We start from the raw sequence: 20,581 nt of genomic DNA, 5'->3' as shown, positions 1-20,581 counted from the left end.
TTGAGACCAGCCTGGGCAACACGATGAGATCCTGTCTCTACAAAAAAAAAGCAACAACAATATTCCCCCCGCCCCCCCCACCCACACACACACACACACACACACACACACACAAATTAGCCAAGCATGATGACACGGGCATGTAGTCCCAGCTATTCAGGAGGCAGAGGTGGGAGGATCGATTGAGCCAGGGTGGTCGAGGTTGCAGTGAGCCATGAGCACACCACCACACTCTAGCCTGGGCGACAGAGCAAGACCCTGTCTCAAAAAAATAAATTCATTAAAAAATATATGTATATATATATTTCTAAAACTCTGTTTGAAAAAAGAAAGAGTGGTATGACAGTTGAAGTTAAGTTAGGAAAACTTACCACTCTGGATATTTCAAACAATTTAATATAGAAGATTGGCTACAAAGATACTAGAAAAGCTGGCAGAGCAAAAGGAACAAGGGAGAGAACAGAGTAGCAAAAATAAAATAAGAAATTGTGATGCTGCTTTTACCAGAGACAAGCTGCTGCCACCACTAGGCTGGAACCTACAGGCTGCACCTGTCCGTAATTAGGGTATTGGATACTATTCACACTGCTCCTACAACAACTGCTAGCCTGTTCTAATCAGTAACCTCTCTTCCTCCTGTCTTCTCACCCTCCAGTGCCTCCTATTGACATAATCTAACAGGAACCCAGCTGGCAAAGATGTCTGGGAAATGTCATTTGCATTCTCAGCCCCAGCAGTGCAGAAAGGTAGGAGTGGGGCTGAGAAACAACAGAGAAATAAGGACCATAGGTGGCAAAGGAAATGCATATACACTTCACAGATGGCCCATAAACATGTAATACAAAGAGGTGCACATTTTTACTGATAAGAAACTACAAATTTAAACATCAATGAGACATTTCAGACTCTAAAAATTAAACTTGAGGTTTTGGAGGACAGGAAATAGGAAATCTTTCTACCTGTAGAACAGAATTGATGGAAGTACTTGGGAGAGCAATTTAACACCATGTAGTAAAGTTAGAGTTGCCTTTTCATTTTCAGATAGCTGTCCTATAGGACCCTTGTACATGAGCTTAAGTATATGTAGTGTGTGTATGGAGGTGTAAAGCATAACTGTTAATATTTAAAAGTGGAAAACAGTCTCATTGTCAATCAGTAGAGGAATGAATAAACTGGTTTCTTTGAATAATCAAATAGTATGTAATAGCTAAAATGAACATATTAGTAATTTTTAAAAACCATTGAGAAAATCCAGTTTTCAAAGAATATGCACAGTATGTCATGTATGCAAATTGAAAAGCAGAACAATACTGTATTGTTTATGATGAATATATACCTTTGGAGTAAAAAATCTTAAAATATGTTTGGCAAGGAAACCATGCTGAAAAAAAAAAAAAGGCCTAGTGTGATGGCTCATGCCTATAATCCCAACACTTGGAGAGTCTGAGGTGGAAGGATCGGTTGAGGCCAGGAGTTCAAGACCAGCCTGGACAACATAGCGAGAAACCATCTCTATCTAATAATTTTTTTAAAAAGATAACTAATTATCTTCAGTGAGAGAGGAGGGGAGGGGAGGCAAGTTGATTGAAAGAGGTTGGGAGGTCAGCTGCACACACAAAAAAAGTAGCCCACCTGAAGCAACTATTGCCAAATTGTTATAGTTTTAATCTGGGTGACAGACTGTGAATAGTATTTTTTTTTTTTTTTATACTTTATGTTGGAATTACTTCCTAATTTAAATAAATAGCAAACAAGAAAGAATTAAGAATCAGCCCCTCTGGGAAGCTTTTATTTACTTTACGAAGACTGGGTTAGGTATTCCTTTTTCTGTGTGTTCAGAATGCCCTTTGCTTGTTTCTTTATGAAAGCATACCCACACTTGCTTGTCTGGTCTCTTCCACTTGTCTGTGAATTCCTCAGCACCAGATATTCAGTATTCATCATAGCCATTGGCAGACAGGTACTAAGTAAACGTTGTTTGATTTAAAACAACTACCACCACTGATACTGTAAAAGCTAAATATATAGAAGTATCTGAGGCTTATATAATGATACATTTAAAAAAACTGATCATCCATGCATTGTAGCATGTGTATTAGAAAGAGGTAGGCACCTGAATTCCATTCTAAACTTTTTTGTTGGGCATCTTTCAGTGAGACATATGTGTTCTCTGAGCATCAGTGGCTTTACATTTTTAAACATTTAAAATTACTGATTCATACAAGAATGTGCATACTTCATTTGTAAATTGTGAAGCCTAAAAATAAAACTCCCACGAATCCACCACTAATTGAGGAACTAGAATAATTCTCAGGTCTTTAGAGTTGCCCAATCCTATGATTGTCTCCCCCTATGAATAACCAGTATCTTTAATACGGTGTTTGATTTAATGGTATTATATTGTGTACAGTTTTCCGATAGCATTATAGTTCTCTTATCCACCTTTATTGTATGTAGCTGGAGTTAATTTGTTTGCACAGTATTATAGTTCAGTATGTGAATATTGCACATGAACTTCAGAAGGAATGTCAGACTAATTTCCCAAACTTGTCATAGTAGTTTACACTTCCACCCAATTGTGCCCATTGCTCTTGCATTTTACATCAGCCTAGTATAATTTTGAAATATATAATGAAATGAAACTTTTCTAAAATAAAATATTTCCAGAAGTGGTCATTGAAACTATTGGCGTATATTTATTTTACAGCATGATATATAAAGAAAGCCATAGTTAAAAGCAGAATGCTACTCCACAAAAAAAAAAAAGTCTAACAATTTTGGTAATTAAATGTGACAGTGGACTTGTGTGACCAGGCTTTTCTTTTGAGTTGTTGACATGAAATAAAATTTATTTTGCATTCATTGATTTTAAAATAATGTTGTTTGCAAAATGAATTCAAAATACTCTATTTGTCTAATGATAATGTATTTTCAAGAGAAACTTTCATAGTAAGTAAAATAGGTCATTTTGAGTTGTTTTGCATATTTCCATCATATTCCATTCCAGAAACTTCCGTATTACTTGCCTTGAGCCTTTGTACTAGCCCTTCCCATACTCTGTCTGTACTTGATGTAAACCATTGTAGCAGGATGTGTTTCTGTGCTTTCATGGTCTAAATATGTGGCTCTGGCAGTAATTTGCATTGGTGGTTAAACTCTTCTTTTTCCTACCTCCTGTAATACAGAAGGTTTTTTAACTTTTAGTGGCTGGAATCATGGAAGAGTGCCAGTAATCTTTGAATCAGACTCAAAGATACCGTGACAATCTGATCTAATACTATTTTATTGTGTTTCACTTCCATGTGAGGAACAGTATTGGTCTCATAATTTATTATATCCATTGCACATGGCCCAACAGAAATAGGTGAAATAAGATTTTTCGTTCTATAATATGAAGTCTAAGTATATCCATCCACTAGATGTCAGCATTAGGCAAAATGGAGTGGAATGGATGTAGAATAATAGCCAGAAGCTCGGTAAGAGATTTAGTCTAACAAGTAAACTGACTTGTATAAAGTCACACATTTTATGATAGAGTCAGGACTAGAAATCAAGTCTCCCAATTTTTATTCCATTGTTATATCACATTTCTTTAAGTCAAGTGACCTAACTGCATGTAATTTAGTAGCTAAAATTAAAATATATGGATCTTAACATTTGCTAGGGCTTCATGGGGAGATTTTAGTACTACTATGTTGATATTAATGCTGGCATCCAGGAATACTTGAATCCTGTTGTACTAATTTCTCTGTCTCTTCCTTTACATTTCACAAAAGATGGAGAATCAAAGGATCACTTTATTAATAGCTAAACTAGTACTTGATAGCAGTGAGTTAGATAGTGTTAGTAAGGTTAAGGATTAAGCTCTTCTCTAGAACTTCCCTGATATCAGTCAAATTCCAACCAGGAAAGCAGAAATCATTTTAAAACGAGGGATTTTAATATATGTATTTAGTTCACAAGTGTTGGAAACCTGAGCCAAAAGAGATTGCTGAGGTAACTTAGATATTAATAGAAACCACAAGAAGCAGCAATTACTTTTAGGGCTGAGGGAACAAAAGAGAAGAGATGGATTTGGGAGAATTTAGGAGCCTGAAGAAAGAACCCCATAGGCCTGGAGTCTCAGACCTTTGAAGGGGGCCAGATAATGCACTGCTGCTGGGAGTCCCACAAGAAGCTAGAGCTTGGAGCCCAGCTGTCTTACTGCTGGAAGGAATTATGATAGGATTTGAAAGGTCCCTTTGTTTTTCTTCTTCCCACCTTTTCATTTCCTTTTGGTGACATTGCTTGCTTTCTCTTCTCTTCTCTTTTCTTCTTTTCTTTTTTTCTTTTTTTTTTTTTTTAATTTTATCTTTTTTGGGACAGTCTCACTCTGTTGCAGAGTGTAGAGTGCAGTGGTGTGATCTTGACTCACTGCAACCTCCGCCTCCTGCTTTCAAAAGATTCTCATTCCACAGCCTCCTGAGTAGCTAGGACTACAGGTATGTGCCACCACGCCTGGCTCATTTTTGTATTTTTAGTAGAGATGGAGTTTTGCCATGTTGGCTAGGCTGGTCGCAAACTCCTGACCTCAAGTAATCTCCCCACCTTGGCCTCCCAAAGTGCTAGGATTACACGCGTGAGCCACCGCGCCTGGCCCACTTTCAAGTGATGGTACAGTTTCTTAGAAGCAGTTCAGTAAGCAGACTTTGGGCAATATTTGATGAGGGTGGTGCCTTGAATATTTTCAGAAGGGTTACTGAGATTATTGATATGATTTATTTCTAAAAAACAGTGTACATACCTTAATTTGAAAATACTTTATTGATAAAAATGCTGACAGTTATCTGAGCCTTCATTCAGCAGGTCGTAACCTTTTTGCTAGTGGAGGGTCTTGCCTGGATGTTAATGGCTGCAGACTGATCAAGGTGGTAGTTGTTGAAGGTTGGGTGGCTGTGCAATTTCTTAAAATAAGACAACAATAAAGTTTGCCACATCAGTTGACACTTCTATGAAAGATTTCTCTGTAGCATGTGATACTGTTGGGTAACATTTCACCCCCAGTACAGCTTTCAAAATTGGAGGCAGTACTTTCAGACCCTGCCTCCAGTGCTTATCAGCTATGTTCATGTAATACTCATTTTAACAGTCTAAACAACATCTTCACCAGAGTAGATTTCATCTCAAGAAACCATTTTTGGCTGGGAGTAATGGGTTGCGCCTGTAATCCTAGCACTTTGGGAGGCCGAGGTGGGTGGATTGCCTGAGCTCAGGAGTTCGAGACCAGCCTGGGCAATATGGTGAAACCCTATCTCTACTAAAATACAAAAAATCAGCTGGCTGTGGTGGCTTGCGCCTGTAGTCACAGCTACTCAGTAGGTTGAGGCACAAGAATTGCTTGAACCCGGGAGCTGAGGTTGCAGTGAGCCAAGATGACAAAGTGAAACTGTCTCAAAAAGAAAAAAAAGGAAAGAAACCATTTTCTTCGCTTATCCATAAGAAGCAACTCCTCATCCACTAAAGTTTTTATCATAAGATTGCAGCAATTCAGTCACATCTTAAAGGCCCTTCTAAGATGAACTTCTACTCTAGTTCTCTTGGTATTTCCACCACATCTGCCATTCCTTTCTCCACTGAAGTCTTGAACACCCCTCACAGTCATCCGTGAGAGTTAGAATCAACTTCTTCAAACTCCTATTGATGTTTGACCCCTTTCCATGAATCACAAAGGTTCTTAATGGTATCTAGAATGGTGAATCCTTTCCAGAAGGCTTTCAATTTACTTTCTCAGATCCATCAGAAGAATCCATATCTATGACAGGTTTAGCTTTAAGAAATGTATTTCTTAAATAATAAGACCTAAGAGCCAGAATTACTCTGTGATCCATGAGCTGCAGAGTGGATATTGTGTTAGCAGCATAAAAACAACATTAATCTCCTTATACATCTCCATTAGAGTTCTTGGGTGACTAGGTGCATTGTCAGTGAGCAGTAATTTACCGAAATGAGTATTTTTTTTCTGAGGAGTGGGTCTCAATAGTGGGCTTAGAATATTGAGTTCACCATGCTGTAAACAGATGTGCTGTCATCTAGGCTTTGTTGTTCCATTTAGAGAGCACAGGCAGAGTGGATGTAGTATAATTCTTAAGGGTCCTAGGATTTTATTTTTATTTTTATTTTGAGACGGAGTCTCGCTCTGTTGCCCATGGAGTGCAGTGGTGCGATCTTGGCTCACTGCAACCTCTGCCTCCCAGTTCAAGCAGTTCTCCTGCCTCAGCCTCCTGAGTAGCTGGGATTACAGGTGCCTGCCACCCTGCCCAGCTAATTTTTGTATTTTTAGTAGAGACGGGGTTTCACCATGTTGGCCAGGCTGGTCTCAAAACTCCTGACCTCAGGTGATCCGCCCACCTCGGCCTCCCAAAGTGCTGGGATTACAGGCATGAGCCACTGTGCCCGGCCTCCCTGTCTGTTTTTAATCATGTATTTTTTCAGCAAATACTTACGAATACCGACTACATCCCAGGCATTGTTCTAAGTGCTCAGGATAGAGTAGTGTACAAAACAAAACCCCTGCCTATTCAGAGGAAGACAGAGTAAATAGATAAGAGTAATAGGAATGTGTGTTAGATAGTACGAACCATCAATTTGGGAAGGGGATAGAGAGGAGGATGGAAGGGGCATTTATAGATGGGTAGGTAGCTCAAGGATTCTCTCTGAAGAGGTGAGGCCTTACTGAGCAGCAGAAACTGCAAGCAGGCTTTTGTGGTTAGATGCGCATGTGCGCAGTGGAGAGTGAAGGGAGATGAGGCTGGAGTGTGTCAGGGGCAGATTATGTAAGATTTTGTAGGACTTCTGTATTAGTCTGTTCTCGCATTGCTGTGAAGAACTACCTGAGACTGGGTAATTTCTAAAGGAAAGAGGTTTGATTGGCTCATGGTTCTGCAAGCTGTACAGGAAGCATGGCTGGGAAGGTCTCAGGAAATTTTGAATGGCGGAAGGCGAAGAGGAAGGTGGCACATCTTACGTGGCCAGAGCCGGAGGAAGAGAGATGGGGAGGTGCCCCACCCTTTAAAAGAACCAGACCTCATGAGAACTCACTATCACAACAGCAGCAAGGGGGAAGTCCACTCCCATGATCCAATCTCCTCCCAGCAGGCTCCTTCTCTAACACTAGGGATTACAACTCAACATGAGATTTGGGCAGGGACACAAATTCAAGCCATATCATTCTGTTCCTGGCCCCTCCCAAATCTCATGACCTTCTCACATTGCAAATATAATCAACCCTTCTCAGCAGTCCCCCAAGTCTTAACTCATTTCAGCATTAACTCAGAAGTCCACAGTCCAAAGGTTCACCTGAGACGAGACAAGTCCCTTCCACCTCTGAGTCTTTAAAATCAAAATGAAGTTAGTTACTTCCAAGATACAATGAAGGTACAGGCATTGTTTAAATACTCCCCTTCCAAAAGGGAGGAATAGGCCAAAACAAAGGGGCTTTAAGCCTCATACACATCTGAAACCTAGCCAGGGCAGTTGTTCAATCTTAAAGCTCCAAAATAATCTCCTTTGACTCCGTGTCTCACATCCAGGCCACACTGATGTAAGGGGTGAGCTCCTAAGGCCTTGTGCAGCTCTGTCCCTCTTGCTCTGCAGGGCTTACCTCCCATGGCTGCTCTCAAGGGATGGCATTGAGTGTCTGTGGGTTTTCCAGGTGCATGGTGCAAGCTGTTGGTGGATCTTACCATTCCGGGGTCTGGAGCACAATGGCCTGCTTCTTGCAGCTATTCTAGGCAGTGCCTCAGTGAGGACTCCAACCCTCTATTTCCCCAGTGCACTGCCCTAGTAGAGGTTCTCCATGAGGGCTCTGCCCCTGCAGTGTACTTCTGCCTGAACATCCAGGCATGTCCATACATCCTCTGAAATCTAGGCAGAGATTCCCAAGCCTCAACAATTCTTGCTGTCTGCACACCTGCAGGCCTAACACCCATGGAAGCTGCCAAGGCTTATGGCTTGTACCTGCCTGAACAGCAGCTTGAGACATAATCTAGGACCCTTTTAGCCGTGGCTGGAGCTGGACTGGCTGGGATGCAGGTAACAGTGTCCCCAGGGCAGCCAGGCCCTGGGCCTGGCCTTTGAAACTATTCTACCCCCCTAGACCTCTGAGTCTGTGATGGGCGGGGCTGCCACAAAGGTCTCTGAGATGCCTTCAAGGCATTTTCCCCATTGTCTTTGATTTGTCATTTAATTTGGGCGGAGACACAAATTCAAATCATATCAACCTGGTAAAGGATTTGGATTTTATTCTGAGTGTGTTAGTGAGTCATTGCATGGCTTTGAGCAGAGAAAGGATGATTTATATGTTTAAAAGAGTGCTTTGCCTCTTATATGTGGAAGAGATTATAGGAGGAGGCTGGATTGGAAACAGGAAGACCAGCAACCCTAGCAAGAAGTGAGGGTAGCAAGAAGTAGGGAGGTGTGGCAGTGGGGAAGGTGAGACGTGCTGCCCTTTAAGCTAATGATAAAAGTGTGTTGAGGAGGATGAGGGGAGTGTCAGGGCAGATGCCCTTGACAGACAAGGTAAGGGGTGAGGGCTGAGGATTGACATTGGAATTAGCAACATGGAAGTTACCTGATGGCCTTCCCAGTGCAGTTTTGGTGGTGTGGGACAGGGATAAAAGCCACATTGCAGTGAGTTTAATAGAGAATGAAAGGAGAGAAATAAAAGATGCTGAGTGTTAGATTATTCCTTTTAAGGAATTTTGCTGCAAAGAGAAGCAAGGGAATAGGGCGGGAGCTGGTGAGGGAAATAGAATCAAGGTACATTTCTGTTTATGTTTTAAGATGGAAGAAATAAATGTATGTATGCCAAACAAGGGTACTGAAAAAGAAAAACTGAAGTAGGAAGGAAACTCAAGATAATATATTGTTCAGAATGTCAAATTTTGAAGAAAATGTTTTCAGGAAGGCGTGGGTGATAACTGGGTCAAGAGCTGCTAGTTCAGTAAGTTGAAGTGTGAGAATTGTCCTTTAGATTTAGCCAAATGCAAGTTTTGGTGACCTTGACAGGGACAGCTTTATTGTAGTGGGCATAAAAGCCAAACTGGAATGAGTTGAAAGAATAGGAGTTTGAAAAGTGGAAAGAAACAGTTACAGACAGTTCATTTGACAAGTCTTGCTATAAAGAGGAGAGGAAAGATGATGTCATAGTACATGGCACATGAAGTCCTTGAAGAGACAAAGGCAAGTGGGAGAAGTAGTGCCCCAGAGGAAAGGTTGTCCTTCAGGAAACAGGTACAGAGGGTGGGCATGTGGTTACTGAAGAAAGGGTGGTAGAAAAGATAGATGCTTCTGTGTTTTGTGTGTGAAAAATACAGTGAGATCGTTTCCTGCAAGTGAGAATGGAGGATGGGTTGTTGGGGTTTTTTCTTCTTCTTCTTCTTCTTCTTCTTCCTCTTCCTCTTCCTCCTCCTCTTCCTCCTCCTCTTCCTCTTCTTCTTCTCCTCCTCCTCTCTTCCTCCTCCTCTCTTCCTCCTCCTCTCTTCCTCCTCTCTTCCTCCTCCTCTCTTCCTCCTCCTTCTTCTTCTTCCTTTTCTTCCTCCTTCTTTTCTTCTTTCTTCTTTCTTCCTCTTCCTCTTCCTCTCCTTCTTCCTCTTCCTCTCCTTCTTCTCCTTCTCCTCCTCCTCCCCTCCCCCTCCCCCCTCCCCTCTCCCCCCCTCCTCTCTCCCCCCTCCCCCCTCCTCTCTCCTCCCTCCTCTCTCCTCCCTCCTCCCTCTCCTCCCTCCTCCCTCTCCTCCCTCCTCCCTCTCCTCCTTTTCTTCTTCTTTTTTGAAGAGATCATGAGGAAGGTAAGAATTTTTTTTAATGTGTGGAATAATCACCTGGGAAAGTGGGAGCGGAGATTGAGTGAGGTAGCAAAACTGAGGGTGCACTTCAGGTTGGTGGTCATATGTTAAAAGCAGCAGCTTTCAACAACAGGCAGTTTTGCCTCCCAGGTGGCATTTGACAATGTCTGGAGGCGTTATTGGTTGTCACAGCTGCGAGCAGGGGTGATAAGAGGTATCTAGTGGGCAGAGGCCCAGAATACTGCTAAACAACCTACGAGGCACTAGACAGTCCCCCACAGCAAAGAATTGTACAGTTCAAAGGTTAGTGTTGCTGAGTTTAAGAAACGGTGATTTAAAGTGAAGCTGGTCAGTGTGTTTGTTACTTTTCTTTCTTCCCCCTCCTTCTCACTGGCCACTCACAAATCTGTAATACGTTTATAAGCTGGATGTGAGGAAAACTGACACTAAAAAAGAGAAATTCGGATTGTGATAAATATGCTTAAGAAATAAGTTGGGTGAAGAGGTAGGTAGAAGATTATCACTAGAAGTTGCAACCGGTGCAACTCCTTTGAGAAGGTTGGCAGAGAAAAGCCTTTTCAAAGAGATGCCTTTTGAGATGAGCCCTGAAGGATGCAAAGAAGCCAGTCGTGGGAAAATCTTTGGGACTAGCATTCTAGGAAGAGGAGACAAAATTAAAAAGTACCTTGAGGAGGAAAAAGTAAGTGAAGTAACAGCATCTCTTAGGAAGTTTCTAGAAAGATAGAGGAAATATCATAGTAATTGTAGGGTATAGTTGTTTCTATTGGCTATTATTCTGTAAGGAAACTTCTTTTCAAATGTTTTATGGGAAAATGGTCTAATGTATTTAAGTGCCTTTTGTTAGCTTAAAAATGCATTCCACAGACTACCGGCCAGGAAGGGCGTGTTCCTTTCCAGATAAGTTGTCAGCGTGGAAACAAATGTCTAATGTAAGGGCTCATAGTAAAAAAATTCCACCAGAAATAGGACAACTCCTGAGGTAAACCGTGTCTGGTTTCTGTGTATTAAATTTGTGTTAAATTTATTTTTAGCTTATTTAGTCAATACAATATTTAGTTTAAATCCAAGGATTACAATAGAAAATAATTTGAAAGAAGATTCTTTAGCTTTTCCCTTCTAAATTCAGATAGTAAGAGTTAGTTTATTATTCTAAATGATAATATTTGTTACCTCTAAAATATATCAATAGTGTTTTGGGTCTGCTTTATATAGTCAGCTTTAAAATCTTAAATCCGGCCGGGCCTGGTGACTCACGCCTGTAATCCCAGCACTTTGGGAGGCTGAGGCGGGTAGATCACCTGAGGTTGGGAGTTTGAGACCAGCCTGACCAAGACGGAGAAACCCTGTCTCTACTAAAAATACAAAATTAGCCAGGCATGGTGGTGCATGCCTGTAATCCCAGTTACTCGGGAGGCTGAGGCAGGAGAATCACTTGAACCTGGGAGGCGAAGGTTGCAGTGAGCTGAGATCGTACCATTGCACTCCAGCCTGGCAACAAGAGTGAAACCCCGTCTCAAAAAAAATCTTAAATCCTTTGGTATCTTTCATATCAAAAGTATTCATCCGAAACTTAGAAATCTTACTAGTCTCCTTTAGATGGCAGAAATCCAACTCAACAGCTAAAAGGGATATTGGTTTAAAAAAAAACTAGGATATCTTAAAACCAGAGGAAAATCAAGCAGCTGGACTGAGAGAAGTGACAGCTGGAACTCAGGAATGAATGGAAGGTAATTAATGACTCCAGGACACTCTTTGAGACCTTGCACTGTAATATTGATTCATTCTCTTGTGACAGACTGCCATCCTCTAGGGCAGGAAGTATGACTGCCACATCCGCCCACGCCTCACATTCCGTAAGTTCTGCTGCTGGGAACAGAGCCCCTAGTTAGGTTGCCCTGACAGCTGCAACAGTAATAGTAAATAAACTGCCAGGTATGGAACTAAATGTGGTGCTTATATTAACCCATTTAATGATTTTAGGAACCCTCTGAGGTGAATATTATTAATATGCGCCTTTTACACATGAGAAAACTGAGGAATGGAGAAGTTAAAAAACACTTGACTAAAGTCATAAAGCTTGGAAGTGGCAGAGCTGGGTTTCAGACCCAGGCAGTCTGGTCCCACCTAAGCTGATGATTAACCACTGTCATATTAGTTGAAAACAGTCACAGTGAGAGGACAGCAGGGTTTTTTTTGTTTGGTTGGTTGGTTTTTGGCCAGGTTAAAATATAGCAAGATAGGGTTATGGTTTTAATTTTTTGTTTATTCTTATAAAGGATAGGAGAACTGATAATGTTATAATGGGACTGTTTTTAGAGCTTTGAAAACTTCCATGAGTTTTTGTTCAAAGAGACGTTGTGATGTGGGCTGCCTATGTAGCATCTGTCCTGTGTGCTATGTGGTAGAGCGAATTTTTGCGCTGGGCAACAGTTGTAGTGATTCTCAGTCGGGTGATTTTGCCCCCAGGAGACATTTGGCAGTATCTAGAGACATTTTTGATTGTCACAGCCTGTATGGGGGGTAGCTGCTGGTATCTAGTGGATTGAAGCCCAAGATGTTGCTGTATTTCCTACAATGTGAGACAGACTCCAATAACAAAAGAACTCCTCAGCCCAAAATGTTAATAGTGCTGAGACTGAGAAACACTGTGTTAGATATACTGAGCCAATTCCTTTTTTTTTTTTTTTTTTTTTTTTGAGAGGGAGTCTAGCTCTGTTGCCTAGGCTGGAGTGTGCAGTGGCGTTACTTGGTTCCCTGCAACTGCTGCCTCCTTTACTAGAGATGGGGTTTCACTGTGTTGGCCAGGCTGGTCTCGAACTCCTGACCTCGTGATCTGCCCGCCTTGGCATCCCAAAGTGCTGGGATTACAAGCGTGAGCCACCGCGCCCAGCCAACTGAGCCATTTTCAAACTAAGTGTTTGTGTATGGGATAAATAGGCAAGAAATTCTCAATCCTTATGAGCAAATAGGTCAGGACCAAGTCTGATGTAGTGATCATACTCCCAACTATGAGGAGGGGAGGATCACATTAGCCTCGGGTGCCTGGAAAGAAGAACCATATACAGAGGAAGAAGTTTACAGAACGAGCTGTAGGAAAATGGAGCAGACATACCTGGCTAGTTCCAAAATTTTCCCCAAGGTTGGACTGTGTGCATACAGGTAAAAAGGTAAGGAAACCTAATCTCCCTCTTCTCCATGCATACCTGATGATGGTTTCCTGTTAATAGAACTAATTTTAGGACAACATTTCAGCGATATTGTTGACAAATACGGGCTTCGTTCTGATTTATAACATTGGAATGTGTTGATAAGGACTCAGGTTTATGTTAAAAGAAATAGAACCATTATTACTTTTAAAAGGTTATTTTGTGATATTTAGGTTTTAATTACAGCAACAGCCAATATTTATTAAATGTTTTCTGTGTGCCAGACACTAAGTTGAGTCAGTGCTTAATCTCATTTAACCCTCATAATAGGAATTTAAGATATTTACTGTAATTACCTGCGTTTTACCAATCAAGAAATGAGTCCCCAGAAGGTTTAACTACCATCCTTAAGGTCAAACAGCTAGTAAGCTGGAGTCGAATTTCTGGTTTGATTCCATAAACTCTTAAAACCAAATGGTGTGCTGCCTTTTTCCTACTAAAAATAATTATAGTCCTTTCTCATGATATATTTTTCATCTGTAGTTGCAATTTTGATACCACTAGGTAATTTTTTGTGTTTTTGGTCTCAGTTCTTGTTAGTGAGAAATTTATGTTTGGATACAGTCATTCCATATATGTTGGAAAGCTTTTAAAAATTAAAGCTGTGAAATATGCTACTTCCAAATGGTTTCTTCCAACATCTATTGAATAACTTTAGTAACCAATTTGAGATAATTATTTGGGTATGATGATTTAAGAAAAATGTTTATCCTTTCCTTTAATATAAAAGCTTGGTATTATTAAATGTTTTACAATGTATAAGGTAATTAAGATAAAATATTAAATATTTCCCTCTTAGCTTAATGTCACCTAATCCACTTGTGTAAAGTATTGTACAAAATCAGACCATTGAAATTCTGTGTAATAGAAATATTAATATAAAAAGAAGATAGATCTCCACCTCCTCCATTGGGGGAATATTGTTTCAAAAGGGAAGAACCATTCAGTATTTACCATATATGAATAAATTAGATTGCTTTTAACATTTTATAAGAAATTTGTGTTTCCGTACATCAGACTTTGACCTCTAAAGCAAATAGCTGTTACACACACATAGTTATTTCCTAATGGGAAGCTTACAGTTAGAAACATATGCTGATGTTGGAGAGTAGGTGGAAGAGGGGGATGCCACAGGTGACAGAAGTGCTAACTTTTTTCACGCTTCTTATAATGAGAGTGAGTGGCAAGTTGTCTTTTTTTCTTAATGAAAATAGTATTTTATGTTTTGCCTTATTTACATTTGCCAGCAACGGGATCTTTGGAGAAAAACACATAGCAATTGGAGGAAAAGTACAGCAGTTGGAGGGAGGAGGATGTGGGTAGCCGTGATACCATAGTTTGCCTCCCCTTTTGTTACTCTACCTTCCAGGTTTGAATCTGGTTTCCTGGATGTTTCTGACCCCATTTCCCACTTTCATCCTCACTGCATTTTGGAAATCTTGGGCAATATTTATGCCAATGCCGTATTTTCACTTTTTTTCCTCTGCAAACCTACTAGGTTGTGATAATTGCTGGCTCCCTATTGTACCTGTTTGCTGTGTTAACTTTTAAGTTCCATACATGGTGTAGTTGTGTATAGCTGATTATTCAGTCTAAGAGTTAAATAATAAGTTTGATTACTCTTAGGAGATAGAAGATATCAAAAACATGTTATGTGTGGTAAAGTTTTTTTAGATGGGTCATTAATTGATAACTTTCTTTAGGCTTTAATGGTTAAATGTGGTTTGAATACTTTCTTCTTTGTATTCCCAATAGGATTTGACTCTGCAAGAAGGAAAATATCCCTATTATTTAAAAAAATGGTTTCTATATTTACTTATTTGAGAAATCTAGTTTTGCTGTTAATTTAAATTGAGAAATATATGCCTCAAAAATTTTAAAGGAGTAACACTAACATAGATAGTAATAAAATGTAAATATTGCAAGTTATATGTCAAAATCTAATCGTTTTTCCCATCTTGCTTTATGTAACTTTTTTGATACGTGGAAAAGAGGGACAGGAGCTATAAACTCAGAGCCAAACGTGCTTTTGTTGTTCCAAATTCTCAATGCCAAAAGCATATAAACCTGCACCTGTTGATAATTATGAGCAAGCCAGCCTTTGCCAAATCCCAGGCCTCTGCTTAAAATTTTTTACTGGAACTAAATGATGTTGCCATTTTTATTTTTAGGTTTGCTGGCATGGGTAATCTCATTAAGGTGCTAACCAGGGACATAGACCACAATGCAGCACATTTTTTCTTGGACTTTGAAAGTAAGTCTCTTTAGCCCTTCACAGCTGGTGCATAATGGTAAAGGTGAAAGATGAATTATACTCACCACAGTGAAGGCCAGCCAGAATATTTGTTAATTAAACATGGGAATCAAACAAAGGTTGCATGATTTTTTCTTAATCGTAGGCAAACATCACCATCATATGTATAATTTAGTTTTTCATTTGCTAAAATCATGTTGAGTCTGTAGCCAGTGCTGTCCTTTCATTAGTCCATGAAGCAAGTAGCCTTATGATGAACATTCTAATAGTATGCTTTAGTGACTATGTCAAACAGTATTCGCTTATAATCCTATAATAATTTCATTTTAAAAATCAGAATTGTGCTGCATATCTTGAATCAGTACTCTCCATACCTCCACAAATTACTGACAATCCAAATTTGGTTAGAAATATATGCTTTATTTAACCGCATGCAGGAAGAAAGTTTTATACTGTTTTAAGATGAGATTCCAAGGTGAGACATGGCCAAATGTATTAATATTTGGCTTTGAAATAAATTGTTGTTTCAGTGCTATATTAACAGTACTACATGTAAATAATTCTTGATCAGAAATTTCTTTTTCAGAATATTAGCACTATTGGAATACTTAAAGAATTTTTCATTATAAGGCCATTAATGAAACTTGTCTTGGGAGAATTTTGAGAAGAATTAGAGCAACAGTTGTGCCATTGTGTACAGGAAAACCACATTTCACCTCTAGGTCCTACATATCAACACCTTGAGAACCCGATTTGCTGTCTGCCAGAGCACAGTCTGGGTAACCTGAAGAATGAATTCATGGCCTAATGAACATTTTCCCTGTTACTATTTTTCTTTAAGTAAACTTCAGATGTTCTTTTTTATAAAGGGATATTTTCTCTTTTCTCATTCTTGTCTTGACAGGTACCTTAACATGGGGAATCTTCTTAAAGTTTTGACATGCACAGACCTTGAGCAGGGGCCAAATTTTTTCCTTGATTTTGAAAGTGAGAAGATGATTTTATATCTATTTCTCTTTGCCTGCAGTAGACTGCGTTTGTCTTGCACTAAATGAATGTTTCCACTTTGCCATCTTTTTAACTGCTTTGCATGACTGAGCTATGAATTGTTTGAGTAAATTTCTGGTGCCTTCTAGAACTGGAAGTCCTATTTTATAGATTAAATTGTGATAATAAAATGTCTTTGAGTTTTTATAAGAGATTTCATATCTCTTAGTTGGAGATTATTTTGTAATTTGAGATCTGTTCTCTAATGAAAACATTTTTATGAAAAAATTTTGTTGGAAAGGACAAGTACTACCTCAAGATTTATTAATAGAAGCAATATTTGGGGGGAAACTTATATTGTAGTCAAGAAAAATCAACCAGGTTTCAGTTATTCTAGGGTACATATTTAAGTATTTCAAATATCAATCTGTTCATGAAGGCCATTCAGAGCTCAGTAATTTGGGCATAATATTAAAAGGTAAGTGTGAACCTAAATTATTTAATCTTTGCAGATAATTTGAAAAGTTAAAAAAATGGAATGTATTTATTTCAGGAATTTATCTTTTCTGACTCTAAATAAAAGGAAAAATAATGGGTTCACAGACCTTTAAGTAATTTGCCTTCTGTTTGTTTTATGTTGCATGACCTATTGTAATATGGTCTAAGAGTGGCAGGTAAGTGTCATTGACCTCGGTGCATGTTGCAAAGCTTTTGCTTTTTTTGGCTGTTGATATCGCTTTAGCTTGTCTGGTTGTTAAATTGAGAAGAATTATTAAATTGGTGTTTTAGTGTGAATGATGCTAGTTTAACTGATCAATAGAAAATTGTTAGGAAAGGGTGAAGAGGTATTCCTTAGGTTTTTAATCATGTGATCCCTTACATTTTTAAGTGTTAGAATGTATTTTTATATACTTAAAATTTAAGACGTTTTCTGATTTTAAAAACAAAACAAATAAATCACTTAAAATAAACCCCCAGAAAGTCACTGCCTTTTCCTCCAACTTCAATTTAGTTTTTACAGTTTTATGTAATTCATTCTATTTTATGAATCATTTTAAACCATGGCAGTTCATATGAACACATCAATTTATGGCTATCTCCATTTTGTAGAATAATTTGTGGTCTCTGGTTATTTTCTACTTTTATTCCATTTCTATAAAGGATCTGTTACAGTTTGGGTACTGTGTACAGGCTAGTAAAGAGTAGTAAATCAATATCAGGTCCATGTGAAATTGGGTTTTGGAGGAAATTGGGTTTTTAGGGGAAATACTGTTAAATATTAGATGAATATTAGTTTTCTTGACCCTTCTCAACAATTTACCAGTGCTATGTTAAGTGCATGTTTAGCATGACTTTTAATCAGCTTGAGGATGTTGGGCAGATTGCTGACTTGAAGATATTCTTTCAGATGAGGCAACTTACATTAGAGCTGTATTTTAGTTTATTTGCATCTGTTTCAAACTTGGTCTTGTGTCTTTTTCTACTATTCTGTCTCCGTTTTCCTCTTTGTCTCAAATTCCTTACATTTACAGAATCTTGACTTTGATAGTCAAGATCTTGTTCAAGACTTGGCACTTGATCTTTTTGTAAACCTAGCATTATGTTATGGTCAAGTGGGAAGCATGAATTTAAATGTAGTATTTAAAAGATTACTTGGTCTTGGCTTTCCAATCCGTGGGAGTGTTTGGATCATTTTATACACACACACACACACACACACACACACACACTTTTTTTTTTTTTTTTTTTTTTTGATATGAGGTCTTACCCTGTCACCCAGGCAAGAGTGCAGTGGCGCAATCTTAGCTCACTGCAACCTCTGCCTACCTGGCTCAAGGGATCCTCCCACCTCAGCCTCCAGAGTAGCTGGGACTACAGGCACATGCCACCAAGCCCAGCTAATTTTTCATATTTTTGGTAGAGATGGGGTTTCACTGTGTTGTCCAGGCTGGTCTCAAACTCCTGAGCTCAAGTGATCCACCCACCTTGGCCTTCCAAAGTGCTGAGATGACAGGTGTGAGCTACTGCACCCGGTACATTATTATAATTTAATAATATTGACAGGAAAAGGTAAAAATTGCGAACAATAATAATAACCAATAATGCAGAAATACATATAAAATGTTAACTGTAAAGACAGATATTGTTGCCTATATCAGCCAATGTAGATCTTCTGGTTTTATACTTACTGGTATACTATAAATGAAATTTAGTGACAGCATACTGTATACCAAACTAGAGTTTACCCATTGTTATTTCTTATTTAGATTTTTAGATACATTTTCTTTTGATTCTAACACTGGCATTATCTTAATTTAATCTCCAATCCATTTGTATATTTTTCTTCTTTTTGGAAATATGCATTTTAAAAGCTTACCTTATCATTAAGCTACTATAGTGACCTTGGCCCATCAGATGGGTGCTTTCTTAAACTGTTTTATACTGCTTTATACCAGACTCAAAATTGCCAACATAGTTGATCTGCTAATTCTCAATAACTTAAAGCCTCATTATTTTTGCTAGAGTAATTACTACTACATTGTTTATTTCTAGATGCACTTTAATATTCGTGTCACCAGGGTAATTTAGTTTTACTGTTTCTATTAATCTGATTGGTTAAGTCTATCCCAATATGTCTCTGCAGTTGGGTAACTATAGAAATAATTCATGCAAATTACCTGGCTATTTGTATCATATTATATACAAATGACATACTCTAGTGCATTTGAAAAGTAATTTAATGGAATCTTATAGTTTACAAAATTAAGATTGTCTTTAAAGTAAATCATTATTCCTTTAACTTACTCCTCTCATGACCCCTGTAACTGTTTTTCACTTCAGTTCAACATACATTTATGCCTTGCCTCCTGTATACCAGCCAGTAGGTGCTGGGGATGCAAAATAACTAAGATACAACCCATACGTGCTGGGAGCTCTCAATCTAGTAGGAGAGGATAGAAACGAAAGCTCATAATTTTGTTTTGTTTTGTTTTTGAGACAGGGCCAGTCTCTGTCGCCCAGGCTGGAGTGCAGTGGCATGATCTCGGCTCACTGCAGCTTTGACCTCCCAGACTGAAGTGACCGTTTCACCTCAGTCCCCAAAAGTAGCTGGAATTACAGGTGCCCACCTGCCAGAAAACTCAGTTTTACTCAAATTATTTATTTTCAACATGTAGCTCATGAAGATACTAACTTAAAATGGCAGTGAGTAGACTGAGAATCATCATGGAAGACCTCTTTTTTATTTTTATTTTTTTTTTGAGATGGAGTCTCACTCTGTCACCCAAGCTGGAGTACAATGGCATGATCTTGACTCACTGCATCCTCCACTTCCTGGGTTCAAGTGATTCTCCTGCCTCAGCCTCCCGAGTAGGTGGGATTACAGGCATGCAGCACCACACCCAGCTAATTTTTTTATTTTTAGTAGAGATGGGGTTTCACCATGTTGGCCAGGCTGGTCTCAAACTCCTGACCTCAGGCAATCCACCTGCCTCGGCCTCCCAAAGTGCTGGGATTACAGGTGTGGGCCACCGCACCTGGCCCATCATGGAAGGCTTTCTGATGGTGATGTTTGAATTGGGTTTTGGAGAGTGAATTAGAATGTTTTGAACTAATATAGTAAAGGACAGTAGAAAGAAGGAACAACATGGACAGAGACCTTAAGGCATGAAATGTTATTCTGTATTCAGTCAAACGTTTAGTCTTGATAGAAGGATTTTTTTCCTTAGAACAGATTACACCTATGTGATAAGGTTTTATTTTGTTTTTATTTAATAATAGTTCAGTTAAAATATAAGCCCAAAAATGCTCCATAAAATTTGGCAGCAGTTACGCTATTGACAGCATATAAAAAGCACTCAATCAAGCTAGGTACAGTGGCTCATGGCTGTAATTCCAGCACTTTGGGAGGCCACAGCAAAAGGATCACTTGAGTCAAGGAGTTTGAGACCAGTCTGGGCAACATGGCAAGACTCTGTCTGTACAAAAAAAATTTTTTTTTAATTAGCTGGGAATAGTGATGTGTGCCCTTGCAGTGAGCTGTGATTGCTCCACTGCACTCCACCTTGAGTAGCAGAGTGAGACTGTCTTTGAAAAAAAAAAAGCACTGAATAGGGGCCCGTATAGCCTCTTCTAGTTGTTGGAATTTCCTATTTTATAACAACAGTGTTAATTTATAGCTTATTCTAATGACAAATCTTTAGCCTCAGTAACTTCTATATCTACTAGCTCACTAAATTCTAGTTCTTGGGAGAAAAGAGACTTTATTTAGTTTTGTGTCCTTTCCCAATGTT

General features: G+C 39.0%; 1 protein-coding gene across 12 annotated transcripts in view; it reads left to right on the top strand.

Moving 5' to 3' along the window:
- CYRIB (CYFIP related Rac1 interactor B) overlaps positions 1 to 20,581 on the top strand; it is a 177,615-nt gene that overhangs the window by 123,871 nt on the left and 33,163 nt on the right. For 7 of the 12 annotated variants that reach the window (XM_055287252.2, XM_055287256.2, XM_055287250.2 and 4 more), the window contains one exon: positions 16,207 to 16,289. In XM_055287252.2, the coding sequence (XP_055143227.1) occupies positions 16,217 to 16,289 (73 nt within the window). In that variant the 5' untranslated portion in view covers positions 16,207 to 16,216. Of the gene's footprint in view, positions 1 to 15,219; positions 15,303 to 16,206; positions 16,290 to 20,581 lie in introns of all 12 variants that reach the window. The other 5 variants (XM_055287258.2, XM_055287249.2, XM_055287259.2 and 2 more) reach the window with 2 other exon arrangements.

Source organism: Symphalangus syndactylus, chromosome 7 (genome assembly GCF_028878055.3).
Source record: "Symphalangus syndactylus isolate Jambi chromosome 7, NHGRI_mSymSyn1-v2.1_pri, whole genome shotgun sequence".
In the NCBI taxonomy this organism is placed as follows: domain Eukaryota; kingdom Metazoa; phylum Chordata; class Mammalia; order Primates; family Hylobatidae; genus Symphalangus; species Symphalangus syndactylus.
This window is presented reverse-complemented; position numbering and strand designations above follow the sequence as displayed.